Source organism: Kogia breviceps, chromosome 11 (assembly GCF_026419965.1).
Source record: "Kogia breviceps isolate mKogBre1 chromosome 11, mKogBre1 haplotype 1, whole genome shotgun sequence".
Classification (NCBI taxonomy): domain Eukaryota; kingdom Metazoa; phylum Chordata; class Mammalia; order Artiodactyla; family Physeteridae; genus Kogia; species Kogia breviceps.
This window is the reverse complement of record NC_081320.1, coordinates 96,715,653-96,733,989: the sequence shown is the minus strand read 5'-3', so window position 1 is coordinate 96,733,989 and position 18,337 is coordinate 96,715,653. Positions and strand designations below refer to the sequence as shown.

Genomic DNA, 18,337 nt, shown 5'->3' with positions numbered 1-18,337 from the left:
CCCACGTGCCACAACTATTGAGCCTGAGCTCTAAAGCCCACAAGCCACAACTATTGAGCCCACTTGGCACAGCTCCTGAAGCCTGCGTGCCTAGAGCCCGTGCTTTGCAACAAGAGAAGCCACGACAATGAGAAACCCACGCACTGCAATGAAGAGTAGCCATTGCTCACCGCAACTAGAGAAAGCCTGTGCACAGCAGTGAAGACCCAACACGGCCAAAAATTAAATAAATAAAAACCTCATCTTGTTATGTATGCCCTCATTGGGTGATCTCATCCTTTCCCAAGGCTTTAATTACCATCTATTTGGTGATGATTCCCTAATCTGGATTTCCAGCCCAGAGTGGTCTACTGAGGGCCAGACCCATATATTCATATATTCACCTGCCCTCTGGACACTCCTTCATCGTCTTTCTCCGCAATCCAGCTCTTCCTCTAGTGTTTCCTTTCTTCATAAGTACCTGCGCCATGTTGCATCCCATACAGGCACCTGAGACTCATCCGTGACTCTTTGCTCTCTCTACATATAGTTAATCATTGTGTCCTCTCAATTATGCTTCCAGAATAACTCTCCAGTTATTTTTCCCCGATTCCCTCGTTGTTCACCTGGGTTACTTAGCAGCCTTCGAAGTGAGTCTTGTGCCACTCCTGTCCATTTCCTCCCGAACGCCATCCGGATCTTACTAGAAACAGCAGTCTAATCATGTCACTGGAGCTGGATAACAGGGTTAGCCGTCCTAGCAGGGCCGTCTGTAAGGGGGTAACACAGCTCTCCCAGCAATCTCACAAGATGGAGAAAGCAACATTTGCCCGAAAATTTTTCTCAAGGAGAATACTGTATGTGGTTGGAAGGGTGGGGGTAAGATCCTGCACCTTTGTCTGTCTGTCTGTCTCTCTCTCCCCACCCCTCTGTCTCCATCTTTCCTTTCCTCCCTCTTTCCTCCCTTCCCCCTCCAAAGGGAATTCCCTCCGAGGAGATTAGATCTAGTTAGCTGGAGGGCTTTTATTTTGCTCTGTGGGACAAACAAAGATGGGACCCAGTTTAGCTGCTTGGAGCAACAGGAGAGACTTCACCGCTGATCCTCTTTCTCTGCTTTTCTTGGAAAAGAGCTCCAAGTCACAGGTTCTTCTCAAGGTGTGGTCCCCCGAACAACAGCGTCAGCATCGCCAGGTGACTTGTTAGAAATGTAAATTCTTGGACCCATTCTAACCTTCTGAATCAGAAACTGTGGGGACAGGGCCTGGTAGTCTCTGTTTTAATAAGCCCTCCAGGGGATTCTATTGGATGCTAAAGTTTGAGAACTACTATTGGAAAACTACTTAAAGAACACTGATTTGAAGGGACTATATTATTAGCCTGGCCCCAATACCCATGCATTTTATACTGATCCTGCATGTCACTTCCCTGTTTAAATCCTTGAGCAGCATCCGTAGTCCTTAGGATAAATTCATAACCCTTAGATAGCCTTTAAAGAACCCTACCTACCTAACAATAACAATAATAATAAATAAAAATAGCCAACATGTATTTGTTCCACAAATATTCATTGAATACCTACTATACACAGGCGTTGTTCTAGAGTCTAGATGCCTGAAATACAGTTGTGAACCATATATAGATCGAGTCCCTGCTCTCGTGAAGTTTAAGACCAGAGGAGGAAACAGATGAGCAAATACACAAATAAATTCAAAAACGATCAGCCAGTGAAGTGCTGTTCAGAAGATTGAAATAGGATGATGTGATAGAGAATGACCGGATGGCTACTTCAGAGGGGTTATTAGGGAAGGCCTCACTGAGAAGGTGGAGTTTAAGCTGCACTCTGACTGAAAATAGAACCGGCAGCTGAATATCTGAAGTACTTGCATTCCAGGTAGAGGGAGGCTCTGCTAGTGCCAGAGGCTCTAAAGCAGTTTCAAGCTCCACGTGATCAAGGAGCGGAGGAGGCTGAAGTGATGGGAGTAAGAACTTGAAGGAGGAGTAGGAAGATGAGGACAGGGAGATAATAAACAGGGGCCAGATGCAGGTCTTTGTAAGCCAAGTTAGGAGTTTGGATTTTTTTGGGTGTGAGGTATAATTCATATACAATACAACTCACCCTCTTCAAGTGTACAAGTCAGTGGTTTTCCGTAGGTTTTCACAAGGTTGTGCAACCATCACCTCTATTTCCGGGATATATTCATCACTCCAAAAGGAAACCCCATTCCCACCGGGGGTTTGGCTGTAAGTGTGGTGGTAAGCCACTGGAAGATTTTAGCAGGAGACACATAATCGGATGAATGTTTTCACGATTACTCAGGCAACTGTGAGGAAAGTGGATTCTGGGTAGGCACGGGTGGAAGCAGGGAGACCAGGTGATCTTTTCTATACTTAAGGCAAGAGGGTAGTGGCTTGGGTTAGGGTGGTGGTAATGGAAATGGAATGAGGGGAAGGGGTTCAGGATATGTTTTACAGGTAGACACAACTTTCCTCTAATGCAGTGCTTCTTAAATTACCTGTAATGAAGAACCAATTTGTTATATTTCCAGTCTGTCACAGATTGAAACTTTTGAAAAGTGTAATAATATTGTAAGTGGAGACAGTGTTTCCAGGGGACGTGCCTGGAGCGGTGGTTTGTTGATTAGGAGGGGTATATGGGACGCTGTTAGTCTGTGCCCATCCCTCTTTCTCTATTTTTCTCTACTTTATTTGTCTTCTTCCATTTTTTCCTATCTGACATACTATAAATTTCACTTATTTGTTTTGGTCACCAAAGCCACTACCCTCTTGCTTTAAGCATAGAAAAGATCACCTGGTCTCCCTGCTTCCACCTGTGTTATTTGTTTCCAACCATCTTTCTCTTTTCACTAGAATGTAAACTCCATGGGAACAAGAATATTTTACTGTTTTGTTCACTGCTGTATCCCCCAGCCTAGAATAGTGTTGGGTATATAGTACTCAATAAATTTCTGTTGAATGAATGAATGAATTGTAAATAAGTATGTATGAGTGTTTATTTATATATATGTGCTAGTTTCTTCAAACTCAATAATTTACTCAAAATATTTGATCAGCTACTATGTACCAGACATTGAGATGGAGTGGTGAACAAATGTTCCTTTGTTTAATTGTTCTTCCAGTGACAGGCACGTACGGTGCACTGTCATAGGTACTGGAGACCGAATGGTGGGCAAGGAGGTATTCTAACAAGGAAAACAGGGATCAAGGAAGGTCTCGCTGAAGAAGTGATTTAAGAGATGAGTAGGAGCTAATCATGTGAGAGGAACTAGGGATAGGAGGAAGGAATGCCATGTCTGCAAGCCTGGTGGTAAATTGACAAATCAGATAAACACACCTTTTAGAAACATTTTGTCTATTTGGGCAGAAACTTAAGAGATTATTAATCAACTAAATGTTTTCTCCACACGAGGGTACAGAGAATAATAGATATTTTCAGATTAATTATCCTTACATATATGTAGGATATACGGTATACTCAACTGATTCTTACCTTGTCTTTGAAATACATTTTTACCTCTTTTGTTTACTTTGCCAAATCAGTACATATCTTTTATTGAAACTCTTTTAAAAAATATAGATTCGTTGAAGAGGATCATATTCCTTATATAAATGCTTTTCAGCATTTTCCAGAAGAGATGAAATTATATGGGCGTGACAAAGGAATCTTTGCTATTGAGGTAAGTTATTTTCTTTTTTACTTTGTAGTGACTCATAAGACACAAGAGTAATTTGGTGGTTTATATTCCTCTCCTGACTTATTTGGTGTTGGAGTCTTAAAAAATGTCATCTAGGGGCTTCCCTGGTGGCGCAGTGGTTGAGAGTCCGCCTGCCGATGCAAGGCACGCGGGTTCGTGCCCCGGTCCGGGAAGATGCCACATGCCGCAGAGCGTGTAGGCCCGTGAGCCATGGCCAGTGAGCCTGCGCGTCCGGAGATTGAACTCCGCAACGGGAGAGGCCACAACAGTGAGAGGCCTGCGAAGAAAAACAAAAATGTCATCTAGTTTTTGTCCTATTCAAATATGGACATTAGTCATAATTTAATGAAGAGTAGAATTATTATTTTTTGTTTTCCTTATGTGGCTACATCTAATCCTTTAGGTTATGCAATCCTCAAAATACGGCTATAATGTGAGGTGTGTGCATTGCAAATAGGTGTATTGTTGAGACTAAAAGTTTTATATAGAGACCTTTAGGTAATTTCAAATTTAAAAAACAGTATTTTTTGTTGTTATTTGCACACTATGTTGCTTTGGAGAAAAGAGATGGAAGTTATTATGTTGTTTCAAGAGGCATACATTTAAAAAATTTATTTATTTATTTATTTAATTTTTGGCTGCGTCAGGTCTTAGTTGTGGCATGTAGGATCTTCACTGAGGCATGCAGGATCTTTTGTTGCGGTGTGCAGGCTTCTCTCTAATTGTGGCATGTGGGTTTCCTCTCTGTAATTGTGGCACAGGCTCCAGGGTGTGTGGGCTCTGTAGATTGTGGCACACGGCCTCTCTAGTTGAGGCGCATGAGCTCAGTAGTTGCAGCGCATGGGCTTAGTTGCCCCGCGGCATGTGGGATCTTAGTTTGCTGAACAGGGATCAGACCTGCATCCCCTGCATTGGAAGGTGGATTCTTTAGCACTGGTCCACCAGGGAAGTCCCTCAAGAGGCACTATTTTAAGTCCTTTGCTTGTGTTAGTCTTCTTCTAGATCTCTTTTCAGGTGTCTCTAATGGCAGCGCTTCTGTCCTTTAAATTATGAGCCTTTATCGCTATTTGTAGTACTCAAAGGTTATTTTCCCTGTGCTCTTCATCAGAAGGTCTTCAGTGTACTAAATATTAATATTAAATATTATCCTCGGTTTACCCACTTCAGGAATTATTTTCATAGGCTTTCCTACCCTTCACAACCTTCACATTGTTTTCAGTTTAATTCAAGAGACATTTATGATCCTTACTAAACCCCTGCATCAGTATGGTTCACCATCTTCCCAGTTTTACATGTGAGTAAACACCTCAGACAGGTAGAATGATTTGCCAAGGTCATGCAGATGGTAGTCTCAGACTTGGAACTACGGTGCTTTAGGCCTTTTACTCATTGTATGGTCTTTTGTTCTGGTTTTGTACCATCTTACTATTATTTGTCCCATCTAGTCTTAATTTCTTGTTTCTTCTTTTTCTGCCTTTTTTGAATTAAGATTTTTTTTTTATGATTCCATTTTATCTCCACTATTGATTTATTAACCATACCTCTATTTTTTAAGAGGTTGTTCTAGAGTTTATTAAATTCACCTTTACCTTACCACAGTCTGCCTCAAATAATGATAAACCAGTACATGTACAGTGTGAGACCCCTACAAGGATATGTACACTTCCAATTCCCTCCTCCCATCCCTTACTGTTAAGCATTTTATCTTTACCTGTTAGATATTCCACAATGCGTTGGAATTATTTTTGCTTTAAAAAGTTGTTTATCTTTTTAAGAAATTAAAATGAGAAGAACTACTTCATATTTACCCACATTTTGCCATTTCTGGCACTCTTCCTGTCTAAAAAAGTCCTGTAACATTTCTTATAGTACAGATCTGTTGGCAGTGAATTCTTTTGACACTTTTTGGTCTAAAAATGTCTTCGTTTTGCCTTCATTTTTGAAAAAAACACTTTCACTAGTACAGAATTCTGGGTTTGTACTTTTCCTTCAGCACTTTAAAAATATTTCTTTCTACAGGACTGTCTGATTTATCTTCTCTTCTCTTCCCTTCCCTTCCTTTCTCTTCCCTTCTCTTCCTTCCTTCTCTCCTTCCTTCCTTGCAACTACATGTTAGACCACAGCTCACTAAGGCTTCTTTTCTTTTTCTTTTCCTCAATGTGTTTTGTTTTGGGTAGTTTCTATGATAATATCTTCAGATTCACTGATCTTTACTTCTTGAATGTCTAATTTGCTGTTAAACCCATCTAGTATTTTTTTCATTTCCGATTCTATATTTTTCATTTCTAGAAGTTCCATTTTAGTCTTATGTTTTTCATTTCCTTCATTATGTTTATGTTTTCTTTTACATCCTCCAGTTTATTGACAATATTTACAGTAGTTGCTTTAAGGTTATCGTCTACTAATTTTGTTATCTCTGTTATTTCTGGGTCTGTTTCTGTTGACTGATCTCCTGATTATGTGCCATATTTTCCTGCTTTGCATTCCTGGTAATTTTGATTGGATGCAGACTGTGAATTTTGTGTTGCTGAATACTGGATTTTTGTTCTGGTGTATGATTAGGTAACTTAGATGTCAGTTTGATCATTTAGAAGCTCATTTTTTGTTTTTTTTTTTGTGGTTTTTTTTTTTTGTGTGGTACCTGGGCCTCTCACTGTTGTGGCCGCTCAGCAGCCACGGCTCACGGGCCCAGCCGCTCCACGGCATGTGGGATCTTCTCGGACTGGGGCACGAACCCATGTCCCCTGCATCGGCAGGCGGATTCTCAACCACTGCGCCACCAGGGAAGCCCTAGAAGCTTGTTTTTTTTAATGGCTGTTCCAGAGCCTATATTGTGAGACTAAGGAAGCCCCACTACTAAAGCATGTCCCTTTGGAAGACTCTACCCAGAGCCTCCAGTATTATGAAGTCTCTCCACTCCAGCTGGTGCCTTATGCAAACTCTGAGAATTGTTTGGATTCATTGGAAAAATCCAATGATTTTTTTTTCTCCCCTGGCCTCAGGTTTTTTCTCACACGTGCACAGATTGGTACTCAGCCAAAGACTTGAGAGGACCCCTTTGCAGACCTCCAGAGTTCTCTCTCTGCGGTTTTATCCTCATTGGTACTCTGCCTGCAAATTATAGCCACCTCAGCTTCCAGGAACTCTAATCTCTGTCTGCTTAACTCAGCAAGACCACTGGGCCCTGTTTCACTCCCTGCACTACAGCTTCGAGACTGCCTCCAGGCAGTAATCTGGGGCCATTTGTTTCTCTTCTCTCAGCAATTATATAGTCCTGTGCTTCCTGTTATCCAGTGCCTAAAACTGTTGTTTCATATATTTTTTCCAGTTCTCTGTTTATCATGGGAAGTCCATTCCCATAGTAGTTAATCCTTTAAGGGCAGAAACAGAATTGTTCTAAATACTCATTTTTAGGGCTTCCCTGGTGGCGCAGTGGTTGAGAGTCCGCCTGCCGATGCAGGGGACGCGGGTTCGTGCCCCGGTCCGGGAGGATCCCACGTGCTGCGGAGCGGCTGGGCCCGTGAGCCGTGGCCGCTGAGCCTGTGCATCCGGAGCCTGTGCTCCGCAACGGGAGAGGCCACAACAGTGAGAGGCCCGCGTACCACACAAAAAAAAAAAAAAAAAAAAAAGATAAATACTCATTTTTAGACATTTAGAAATAGAGTCAATATTCAGATGCTTTTTAGCTGAGTGTTACGAAATACTTGCCTAGTAATAATCTCTTTTGTTGACTATTTTTAAATTAATCTTGAGTTGAGGGGACAGGTGTATGTAAACTAGGGGAGTGATTTCTTGTAAAGATTTTGATAGAAAGTATAAGCATAAAAATGTATGAGATTATGTCTTGGTAACAGTAACTGTTGCACTTTATCTTTTTCACTTGTACCTTAGAGAGCTTTTTTTTAAATAAACTTTTTATTTTGGAATAATTTTAGATTTATAGAAAAGCTGCAAAAATAAAAATATATCCTTTACCCAGATTCAACTATTATTAATGTTTTATTTTATCCTTTGTGCTGTTCTTCCCTATCGATGTATCTATCTATGTAATTCTATTTCTGAATCATTGAGGGTAAGTTACATTTATCATGGCCCATCGTCCCTAAATATTTTAGCGTATATTTTCTAAGATATAAGGATATTCTCTTATATAACTGCAATTTACTTATTAACTTTTTATTTTTCTAGGAGCTGCACAGTATAGATATGCCACAATTTACCTGACTAGTTTTCTATTGATGGAGTTTTGTGTTTGGGGATTAAAGGCTAAAGAAGGCAGCTAGGTAATGAAAAAACCAAACAAACAAAACTGAAAACAATCTGAATGTCTATCAACAGGAAAATGAATAAAATGTGACATAATCAGACATGGTATATTAAACAACTACGAAAATGAATCAACTACAGCCACAAGCAACAGGAATGACTCTAAGAGACATTCTATTGAGTGTAAAAGGCAAGACTTAGGAAGCTACATACAGTATGGTATCGTTTTTGTTTAGCTCAAAGAAGAAGTTAAGCTAAATATATTTATATAAATATATTTATGTGCATGATAAAACTATTTAAAAAAAATAAGTTTATGGTAAGCAAAATTCAGGATACTAGTTACCTCTGGAGGGGGAGGCACAGAGAGGGAGGGCTAGAGAAGGAGTACGCTGCTAGATGTAACAGTCGGCTTTGTTTGTATATTCTTGCATCCCTAACTACTCTTTGAGAGTAGGAATCATGTGTAATGCTTCTATTTTATCATACATAAGACCTAATATATAATAATTATGTACACGTGGTAAGAACTCTGTGTGTATTGGTTAAATGATTTGAAATAGCTGAAAAACAGAATTAAATACTTTATTTAGAGAAGATTTCAAATAGATTTGTTGGGGATTTTTTTCCACCTAAGTAGTAAACATCCAGACTGCTGCTTTTGTATTTATTATATAATATACCCAGAGGCTATTAAATAGTGGCATTTGACTGAAAAAATTAAAACATTCCACTGATATTTTAGTGGTAAATGTGTAAGGGATATAACTTCTGCTTATAAGCAAGGACATTTAAAAAACCAAGTTATGGGGCTTCCCTGGTGGCGCAGTGGTTGAGAGTCCGCTTGCCGATGCAGGGGACACGGGTTCGTGCCCCGGTCCGGGAAGATCCCGCGTGCCGCGGAGCGGCTGGGCCCGTGAGCCGTGGCCGCCGAGCCTGCGCGTCCGGAGCCTGTGCCCCGCAACGGGAGAGGCCACAGCAGTGAGAGGCCCGAGTACCACAAAAAACAAAACAAAACTGAGTTATGGGTGTGTCAGTATCACTCATGAAAACCAGTGTGTGAGATAAATAATCTTATCAGTTGTTTGTGCTGTTCACCAGTATACTGAAACCAATAGTAAATTACTCTAGTCAGGAAATGTGTGTTTGAGGCTACATTGATGATGCTTGTTTTAGGAGAATCATACCTCACGCTCGCCAAGTGAAACCAGTGATTTCATGTGAAATATCTGTGATTTAGTTTGATCCCGTGCCAGTGCCCACCCCTACCTAGTACCCAGCATGCTGGGCCCACTTCTCCCCCTACCTCTGCTTCCCAGGAGAAGGAATGAGAGCCAAGTGCTACTACACTCGTGTGAGGAAAACTGAATAATGACAAAGGTTAGCCTGCTACAAAAATACTCACGTAACCCTGCCAAAATCAAATCAAAATTGTTTGGGGATTGTCTACCCTTTTGGACACCAGCTTTGAATCTGCTTTAGTGCAGGTGTGTGAAATTTGAACATTGGTGTTCCACAGTCCGCAGGATATTTGGAGGACGGGCACATCTTAAGAAGGAGGGCGCAGATAGGTTTTTCCCAGCTCGGATCCCGGGCCCCAAGCAAAGAACTGTCGCCTGTTCAGAGGGTCATCAGTTCACACATTCGTATTTAGTCATAAGGTTTATCTTGCTCTGTGCAAGTCGACAGCATGTTTCTGAAATGGTCGCATCCCCAGGACCAAGACTGTATTTCACATAAAATAATGTATTCACCACAAACTTCCAGAAGATTAGACATTGAACATAAAAAAGTATTTTTTGCTACTGCTGATAGATTTACAACCATTAAGATAATTCTAGCAGACTAAAAATGCACATTGAACTGTTTTGTGAATCATAATGCATGTGGAATTCATTTTATCCTTCCTCCATGAATAATACATTACAGTGCTTTGTCATTTCTTCTGACATTTTTATTCCTTGTTAGTTTTCCTTTGCAATAGGAAGTCTTGTTTTAAGTTTGGGTTAACAGGTGCGTGTAGCATTAGCTTTTTCTCAGCTGAATCTTTGCTTCAAAACAACACTAAGAATAAGTAAGGGTGAGGCACTGTACTTTTTTTTTTAATAGCAAAGCAGGAAGTTCACCTCTGACAGGGTATTGTAATCAGGTTTATCACAAGAGCCTGCTGTTGTGTAACAGAAACTCTAGCTTGTCCTTACCTGTCTTAAGGCATTGCTTCATGAAGGAAAATAAACTCACTGGAATATTTGTGAAATTCAATAAAATGCTTTCCCAAGCACTCCATTTTTAATGCATGCTAGAACAATTTATTATAGCCTTGTGGTCTTTTAAAAAACATACTAGCCTTGTGACTTCTTAGTATTATAATTAAATGAATCTACAGCGCTCTAGAAGCCCTGTGTGTCATTTTTACTGTACCTTTTAGACACATCCTCAGCCATGTCTCGTAGTAGTCCATATTCCCTTCCTCCCCTCCCCCCACCTTTTCAAGAAAAATGGAGAAGGTTTGGGATGTCTTCAAATGACTGTTTACTTAATTGACAGGCACCTTTTCTTCATTGTATGCTTTGCCTTTGCTTACAAAAGTGCATTCACTATTCCATAGTATGTTGAAACTTTTAAGTGGAAACAGCTTTTCATTAACAAAGGAAGCATTTTCTTTCCTCCTTCCATGTCTTAGCTTTCTCGACCAAGTCTTGGCTTCTTCAGCAGCAGTACCTCCACCAGAAAGGACAAAAGGTGCAATTGTTCTAGAAGATGGTGATGAAGATAATGCCAGTGGAGTTTTGTGTGTGGGGGCTGCTCGGGACTGTTTTTCTTCTGTGTTTGGTTTTGTTTTGTTTTTGTTATTCCAGAAAGTTGAGCACACCTTAAAAACAAACCAAAGGGAAGGGGGGAAAAAGCTTTAAAGACCCTTAAACCTTTATCCTGTGTGAACTGTTTCTTTCCATTAAATTGTTCTGTTAATATTTAAGTGGGCCCCTCTGTCCCACTAACAACAAATCTGACAAAACTCACTTTAAAACATAGGGTAATGGAATACAGAGTACAGGTATTGATGTGGCTTGTTTCTTGTAACAAGCAGGCCATAAGAGTTTGAGTCTTCCTGCCATCACCGTGACTTAAGAGCAAAGTTCAGGAGAGGAGACAGGTGTGCAAATTAAGTTTTAGTATTTCCATCCATCTCCTTTTTCTGAGTTGTGATTCCCAACTCCTGGTAGGTAGCTGTTTCATTTTCCGTATTCATTTAATTTATTTATTAAAATAAATTTATTTATTTATTTAATTCATTTATTTGGCTGCGTTGGGTCTTGGTTGCTGCACGTGGGCTTTCTCTAGTTGCGGAGAACAGGGGCTACTCTTCGTTGCAGTGCACGGGCTCGGTAGTTGTGGCTCCTGGGTTTAGTTGCTCCGTGGCATGTGGGACCTTCCCGGACCAGGGCTCGAACCCGTGTCCCCTGCATTGACAGGAGGATTCTTAACCACTGCACCATGAGGGAAGTCCGTGTTTAATTTCAAGATAACCACCTTCTTCTTTTTCTGCCTCTGCCTCTTCTGCTGCGTTATTTTTGAGTCAAGTTTCTGAAGTGTGGTGCTGATTTGAAGCATCAGTTACTTCTAGCAAAAATCTTTCAGTTCATCTGGTAGAATAAACTAAAAATCTATTCTTTTTCAGGGTTACCACCTCCATATGGAGTACCAAATAGTCAAATTGCCGCTTGAACCAAGGTTGGGCCTAGACACACTTATCTCTATTACAGATAGAATTTATTCTGCCAGTGACTTAACACACAGTAGGGATACTTCTATCTTTTCAGCCTTGATTTTCTTTATGTATTTTAAAACCCACAGACCAACTTCTTAACAGTTAATATGTAACATACATGTTATTCTACCATGGTCCTTGACAGTAATTCTAAATGCTCTCAAGAACTAGTCATTTCATTATCCCTCACTAGACTCAGCAAGAAGTAATAAAGAGGAAACTGGAAATTCATTCCAAAGTACATCTCCAGTATTTTGAACGTTGATCAACAGCATCCTCTCTGAATGAGTAAAAAGAGAAGATGTAATGCTGGTTCAGCCAGACCCACTGAGTGGCGCTTTGCCGTGATGATTCACTTTGCCTTGGAGCAATCTTACACCCTTTGTGAAACTAGGTCCTGTTGGCTGAAGGAAGAAAAAGACTCGTCCAGAGCTGTCAGTCACTCTTTCAGCCTCTCCAAATGACTGTCTTGTTGGATCAAGGTTTGATAACACTCTGAGTCTTCAAACTCTAGATTTTTTCACCATCTTACTCTGTAGGCCGTGTGTAGCTCTTGGGATTGTTTGTGCAATCTTTGTTAGAGTAATAATCCAACAGGTTTGAAATCTACCTGAGGGAAATTAAGGCGAATGTAACGATAACAGGTGTTCTCAGTTTCCCTCACTCCCGCTCCCTTCCAGAATGACTACTGCCAGGCCAGCATGAATAGAAACCAGCTGATGTGTTCTTTTGTTCCGTCGCTGGGATCGGTGGGTGTGCTTCTCTTGTCAAGTTTGTGAAGTAAGACCATCTGGGGGTCTCTTCCAGGCTACAAGAAAAAGGAGGTTGAGAGCCACTCCGTTTTATCTTACTATTATTATTTTTTGCACAAGAATATTGTAGAGAGCTTGTTTAAACTACAGATTCTTAGTCCTAGTGTTAGGGATGGATTTATTAAGTCTGGTGTGGGATCTAGGAATATTTTATGCAAGCATCTTGCAAGCGGTACTGATAGAAATGGTGCTTTGAGCAGTACAGACTAGTTTTCTTATCTCTGCTTCTGTCGTTCTTTTGTTAGTACATCTTATTCCACAAAAAATTTGAGGTAAAAAGTAGACTAATTAGCAGATAACCAAAGACCAGTATCAAACAAAGTACTGTTATACCTTAACTAGATGTGCTGAGTTTTAAACAGGACTCTGGTCGTCCTCTGATTCTACTTAAGACCTCAGAGATTCCCCATCATTTTCAGAGATTTCCATCTCAGTATTTTCAGAGATGCTTTGTATGAAAATACAAAGACCCAGCAGCTTCTATGAGACCCCTTCCTTGGGTGTGTTCTGTACATGCATGCATTTTCTAAAAGTCAAAGTAAGACTATTCTAACGCAGTCATTAAATGTTCACTGTAATTATTATATATCCATGTTTTGCAATCTTGTCAGAATTAGAGCCTGATTCACCTCTCCAGGCTAAGGACAATGGGACAGAAAGGAAAATGTGACACTGTGATCATATTCTCTAAAACAATGCTGTGTAACAGTACTCCCGGCCTCCTGCCCAAGGTTGGATACTTTGCTGAGCTCGTGGTTCAAGAGCGGCCTGCCTTGGTTGGAATAGGAGCAGATGTCTAGGGAGGTTCGTCCATAGCCAGCCCCGTAGGGACAGTTGGGCCACCACTTCAAGTGGTGTCGGAGGCGGAGGCCGAAGGGAGCGGATGTCATTGGGGATGTTTTACACATATATTAGGTGTTTTTAACCAGATTCCTTTTCATTAATGACCTTGCAGTTATTTGTCATGAATTTATCATCCATTACATTGGTGTTTTGAGATGGTTATTTTTCAAAGGGGAACATTCACAGCTCTAGAGTTTGTTTTGTTTGCAGATAAAAGTACTTAATTTCATCTCCTACCTTCATTATTTGAAAGGATTAGGGTTGCCATACATCTTGTCAGTAATGTTAATTGTTTTAACTTGAAAAGATGCTTCAGATTTTGTGCGAAATGCAGATGTCTAAGTAAGTTAATTTTATAAAGAAAAAAGAGAGCTTTTGCCAGAAGTCACAGAATATATGTTTTCCTTTTTTTCTCCTTTAAATTCACAGATTAGAATACAGTTAATAGTATTTTAGTGTACAAGTAGAATTACTGTGTCTCAACATTTAAAAAAAGACTTGAAAGGCCACATTGCTATTTTGGATTGACAGAAATTTACTTGGTATTCTTCAGCTCCAGATTAATCATATGTTAATAATATAGCTAATTGAAAGCCTTTTTTTTTTTTCCTAATAAAACTCAAGAGTTTAGACATTGAAATAGTGGTATCAAAATAAATACAATACAAAGAAGGTTGTAACCTCAGGCAAAGTAAAATCAGGCATAGTTAACACTTTGATTGTTTTCTATAAGCATACTCTTTTTAAAAAAATATTTATTTATTTATTGGCTGCATCGGGTCTTAGTTGCGGCATGCGGGATCTTTTGTTGCAGTGCACAGGCTCATTAGTTGTGGCGCGCAGGCTCTCTAGTTGTGGCACGTGGACTTAGTTGCCCCGCGGCGTGCTGGATCTTAGTTCCCAGACCAGGGATCGAACCAGCTTCCCCTGCATTGCAGGATGGATTCTGGTTTTTGTTTTTGTTTTTGTTTTTGTTTTGCGTTACGCGGACCTCTCACTGTTGTGGCCTCTCCCGTTGCGGAGCACAGGCTCCGGACGCGCAGGCTCAGCGGCCGTGGCTCACGGGCCCAGCCGCTCCGCGCCATGTGGGATCTTCCCAGACTGGGGCACAAACCTGTGTCCCCTGCATCAGCAGGCGGACTCTCAACCACTGCGCCACCAGGGAAACCCACAGGATGGGTTCTTAACCACTGGACCACCAGGGAAGTCCCTATAAGCATACTCTTGTACCAATTATAAATCATGTCCTTGTGCTTTATAATTGCATATGAGCTGAATGTACCAAAGTAACATTTAACAGAGAAATACTCATTCCTTCAGTTGGCTTCCAAACACCTTCACACATTTAGAAAATGGGCAAGACATGACATAATGGTATTATTGGCACAAATTGTTGGGAAATGGATTTTTACTTAGAATAAGGAAGAACTTTTTAATGATTAAACCCATTAAAAATGGAATAGACTACCCTCAGGGAAGGTATTGAGTTCCCATCACTGGAGATTTATAAGAAGGGCTAGACATATACCTGCTGGGGATTTTGTAAAGTTAGACCATATACTTTTAAAGGTCTTTCCAACTCTGAATTTGTCAATTAGATTATTTCTCCTACAAGGTGATGTATGAAGTGATTCGGTTACACAAAATAGTTTACTGAACTGATATTATCTTTCTCTTACCACTTTTTTTTTTAAACTAGGCATACATGCAGAAAAGTGAACATATCACAAATGTACCCAACCTGATGAACTTTCATAATCTGAACCAGCCCCGAGATCAGGAAACAACCTTCTTAGCACCCTAGGAGCTCCACCCTTATGCTCACTTGCAGTCATTACCTCTGCGACTCCAAGAGTAATCAATCACTCTCCTGACTTCTAACCGTATAGACTAGAAAGAAGCTCGGTGCTGAGTTGCTAAGTTTTGTACTTTACATACATGGAATCATTCTCTTTTGCATCTGACTTCTTCTAACATTATGTTTTGAAGATTCATTCATACTGTTGCATGTAGAGCATTCATTTCTTTGCTGTATAATGTTCCGTTGTGAGACTATATCAAAATTTACTAGATAGTTATTCTTGTACTTACTCTGTTGTTGATGGCACTTGGGTAGTTTCTAGCTTGGGACTTTCACAAATAGTGTTATGAACATTCTAGTGCATGTCTCTTCATGGACATGCATGCACATTTCTGTTGGGTGTATGTAGCTAGAACTGCTTTGCTGTAGAATAATATGTCCACACTCAACTTTAACAGATACTGCCAAACAGGATTCCAGAATGTTTGTATTCAGGCCTAGTTTTAATGGGGTCCTACCATATCGGAAATGTTAGTTTTTCTGAAATCCCATAAGCCTTAAAAAAAAAATCCTGCTTGTAGTACTCGATAACTTTCTATCTTATCCTATAGTTATTTTTGTACACTGATCCCTTTTCTAGAGTATAAACTCCTTGAAGAGATCACTTTATTCATCTTTATATTTCCCAAAGTATCTTACATAGAACAGACTCTAAATTTAATATTTTTATGTGAGTGGATGAGTAAATGAGGAAAAATTATATGTAATATTAATAAGAAGAATGTTTGGAAATTGCAGAAATATAAGTAGCATACCCAATAAACTACAAGGGTGATCTTAAAGTGAACAGAATTAATTTATTAATATTAGCTCATAGATTTTCCTGAATTCTGTAAGATACTCTTATAGTCTATTAATGTGGGAAAATAGAAGTTTGAATTGCACATTTTTATCTATTACACTTAAACCCTGGTGTCATCTCTCACATAGAAGCATGAGAATATTATGTAACACTGAGCTAAATCTGTTAGCTGTGAATTTGAAGATTGGTGAGAGGGTGCCGGTGAAGGAGGGTGAAAGGGAAGTCGTGCTTTGGAGTGATTATGACGACATAGTAACTCCAGTTGGGTTGCAGCTGTATACCAGATTCTTCCATGATTGACAAGAAGTAATGATTTCACTACACCATGGGTAAGGCCAGTAAGAGTTTTATGAGCCAGATAGAATTTTAATTTACCACTATTACTCTTTAAAACTGCTTCGTGAGAATATTTGGGATTTATGGGCGTTTCCCCTTAATGCTTTTCTCTACGTTCCAAGCTTTATTCAATGAATACATATTACTTTTATTTTTTTTGTTTTTTATTCTAAAAATTTTTTTTTTAATTTCTTTTATTTTTTGGCTGCGTTGGGTCTTTGTTGCTGTGCACGGGCTTTCTCTAGTTGCGGTGAGCGGGGGCTACTCTTTGTTGCGGTGCATGGGCTTCTCATTGCGGTGGCTTCTCTTGTTGTGGAGCATGGGCTCCAGGCACACGGGCTCAGTAGTTGTGGCTCACGGGCTCTAGAGCTCAGGCTCAGTCGTTGTGGCTCGCGGGCTCTTAGAGCGCAGGCTCAGTCGTTGTGGCGCACGGGCTTAGTTGCTCCGCGGCACGTGGTATCTTCCCAGACCAGGGCTCGAACCCATGTCCCCTGCATAGGCAGGCAGGTTTTTAACTACTGTGCCACCAGGGATGTCCCCATATTACTTTTAAAATCAGAAAGTAGTTTTTAAAATAATTTGTGTTGCAAAATTGCTACCTTGACTATCTCTTTCATTTCAGTCTTGGCCTAACTATGAAGATATCTATAAAAAAATAATTGAAGTTGCCACATTTTTAGATTTGCCACGTTTTCCAGACATAACTGAAGACTGCTATCTTCATCCAAACATCTTGTGTATGAAATACTTGATGGAAGTCAATCTCCCTGGTAAGTCTGTGGTGTATATAATGAGCAAGCTTTGACTTACTAAATTATTATGAACAATATATTGCATCTTCTCAAATCAGAGACTATTAGAGTCACCTGACAGGGTCCATAGTAACATGAAGCTTAATTTTAAAATCCTATCTTGAAATGTTTTGGACCATTTAAAATGGGTAAAAGGGGCTTCCCTGGTGGCACAGTGGTTGAGAGTCCGCCCGCCGATGCAGGGGACACGGGTTCATGCCCCGGTCCGGGAGGATCCCACGTGCCGCGGAGCAGCTGGGCCCGTGAGCCGTGGCCGCTGAGCCTGCGCGTCCGGAGCCTGTGCTCCGCAACGGGAGTAGGTCACAACAGTGAGAGGCCCGCGTACTGCAAAAACAAACAAAAACCTAAAATGGGTAAAAGGACACTGTTCAGAAATAATGAGTTCTATTTTGGTGTGAGGGATAAGTTTGAGAGAATATGTTCGGTTTTTACAGTAAGTTTTCTGAGTAGAAGTAAAGTAACACATGTTTCAGTATGTGTTATTAATTACCTAGGCACCCACTCCCCCCAGAAAAGCAGCACTTCTTCATTTGCATGAAGCATGATCATTACATAAAGAATTCTAATTTTAAAAATCCCAGAAGTTAATCTGTGGTAACATTTTTGTTGTTCACTAATATATTGCTTTTTCCAGTCCCTAAAAGAAATGGAGGTCCGAGTCTGGTAGGATGAAACACAGAATGTGAAGACGGCCTTTCTAGCTGTTGTTCACAATATACCAAGACACATGTAACCCGAATGGAATCTGCTGATGGAATCCATTCCTGAATTTCTTGCTAAACTAGAAATGTGAGAAACGCAGGATTTCTATTCTTAACAGAAAATACAAACATGGTGTGACTGTATTATTGCTTAAGCAATATGAAAATGTGATTGAATGTATTTTTAATAGGGGAGGAAAATACATATGTTATATGAAAAAAGCAATATGTAAAACTGTATGTATGGTATAATTTTAACTATAAACATAAACAAATTCGAGTAACATATACGCAAATGTAAATATTAAGTCTGTATTTTTAAAATATTTTTTTAAAAAGGAAAATAATTTAAACTTTTCAAATACATCATTTATTAAGCTAAGGAATGTGTGTCTCTGGTTAAGATTTCAGGAGTCACTAGCTATTTGATTAAGATTCCAGAA

The 18,337-nt window shown here is 40.0% G+C and overlaps 1 protein-coding gene across 2 annotated transcripts in view; it reads left to right on the top strand.

Moving 5' to 3' along the window:
• TAF1B (TATA-box binding protein associated factor, RNA polymerase I subunit B) overlaps positions 1-18,337 on the top strand; it is a 59,395-nt gene that overhangs the window by 24,424 nt on the left and 16,634 nt on the right. For both annotated transcript variants that reach the window (XM_067008168.1, XM_059078382.2), the window contains exons 8-9: positions 3,575-3,674; positions 17,004-17,151. In XM_067008168.1, the coding sequence (XP_066864269.1) occupies positions 3,575-3,674; positions 17,004-17,151 (248 nt within the window). The remainder of the gene's footprint in view (positions 1-3,574; positions 3,675-17,003; positions 17,152-18,337) is intronic.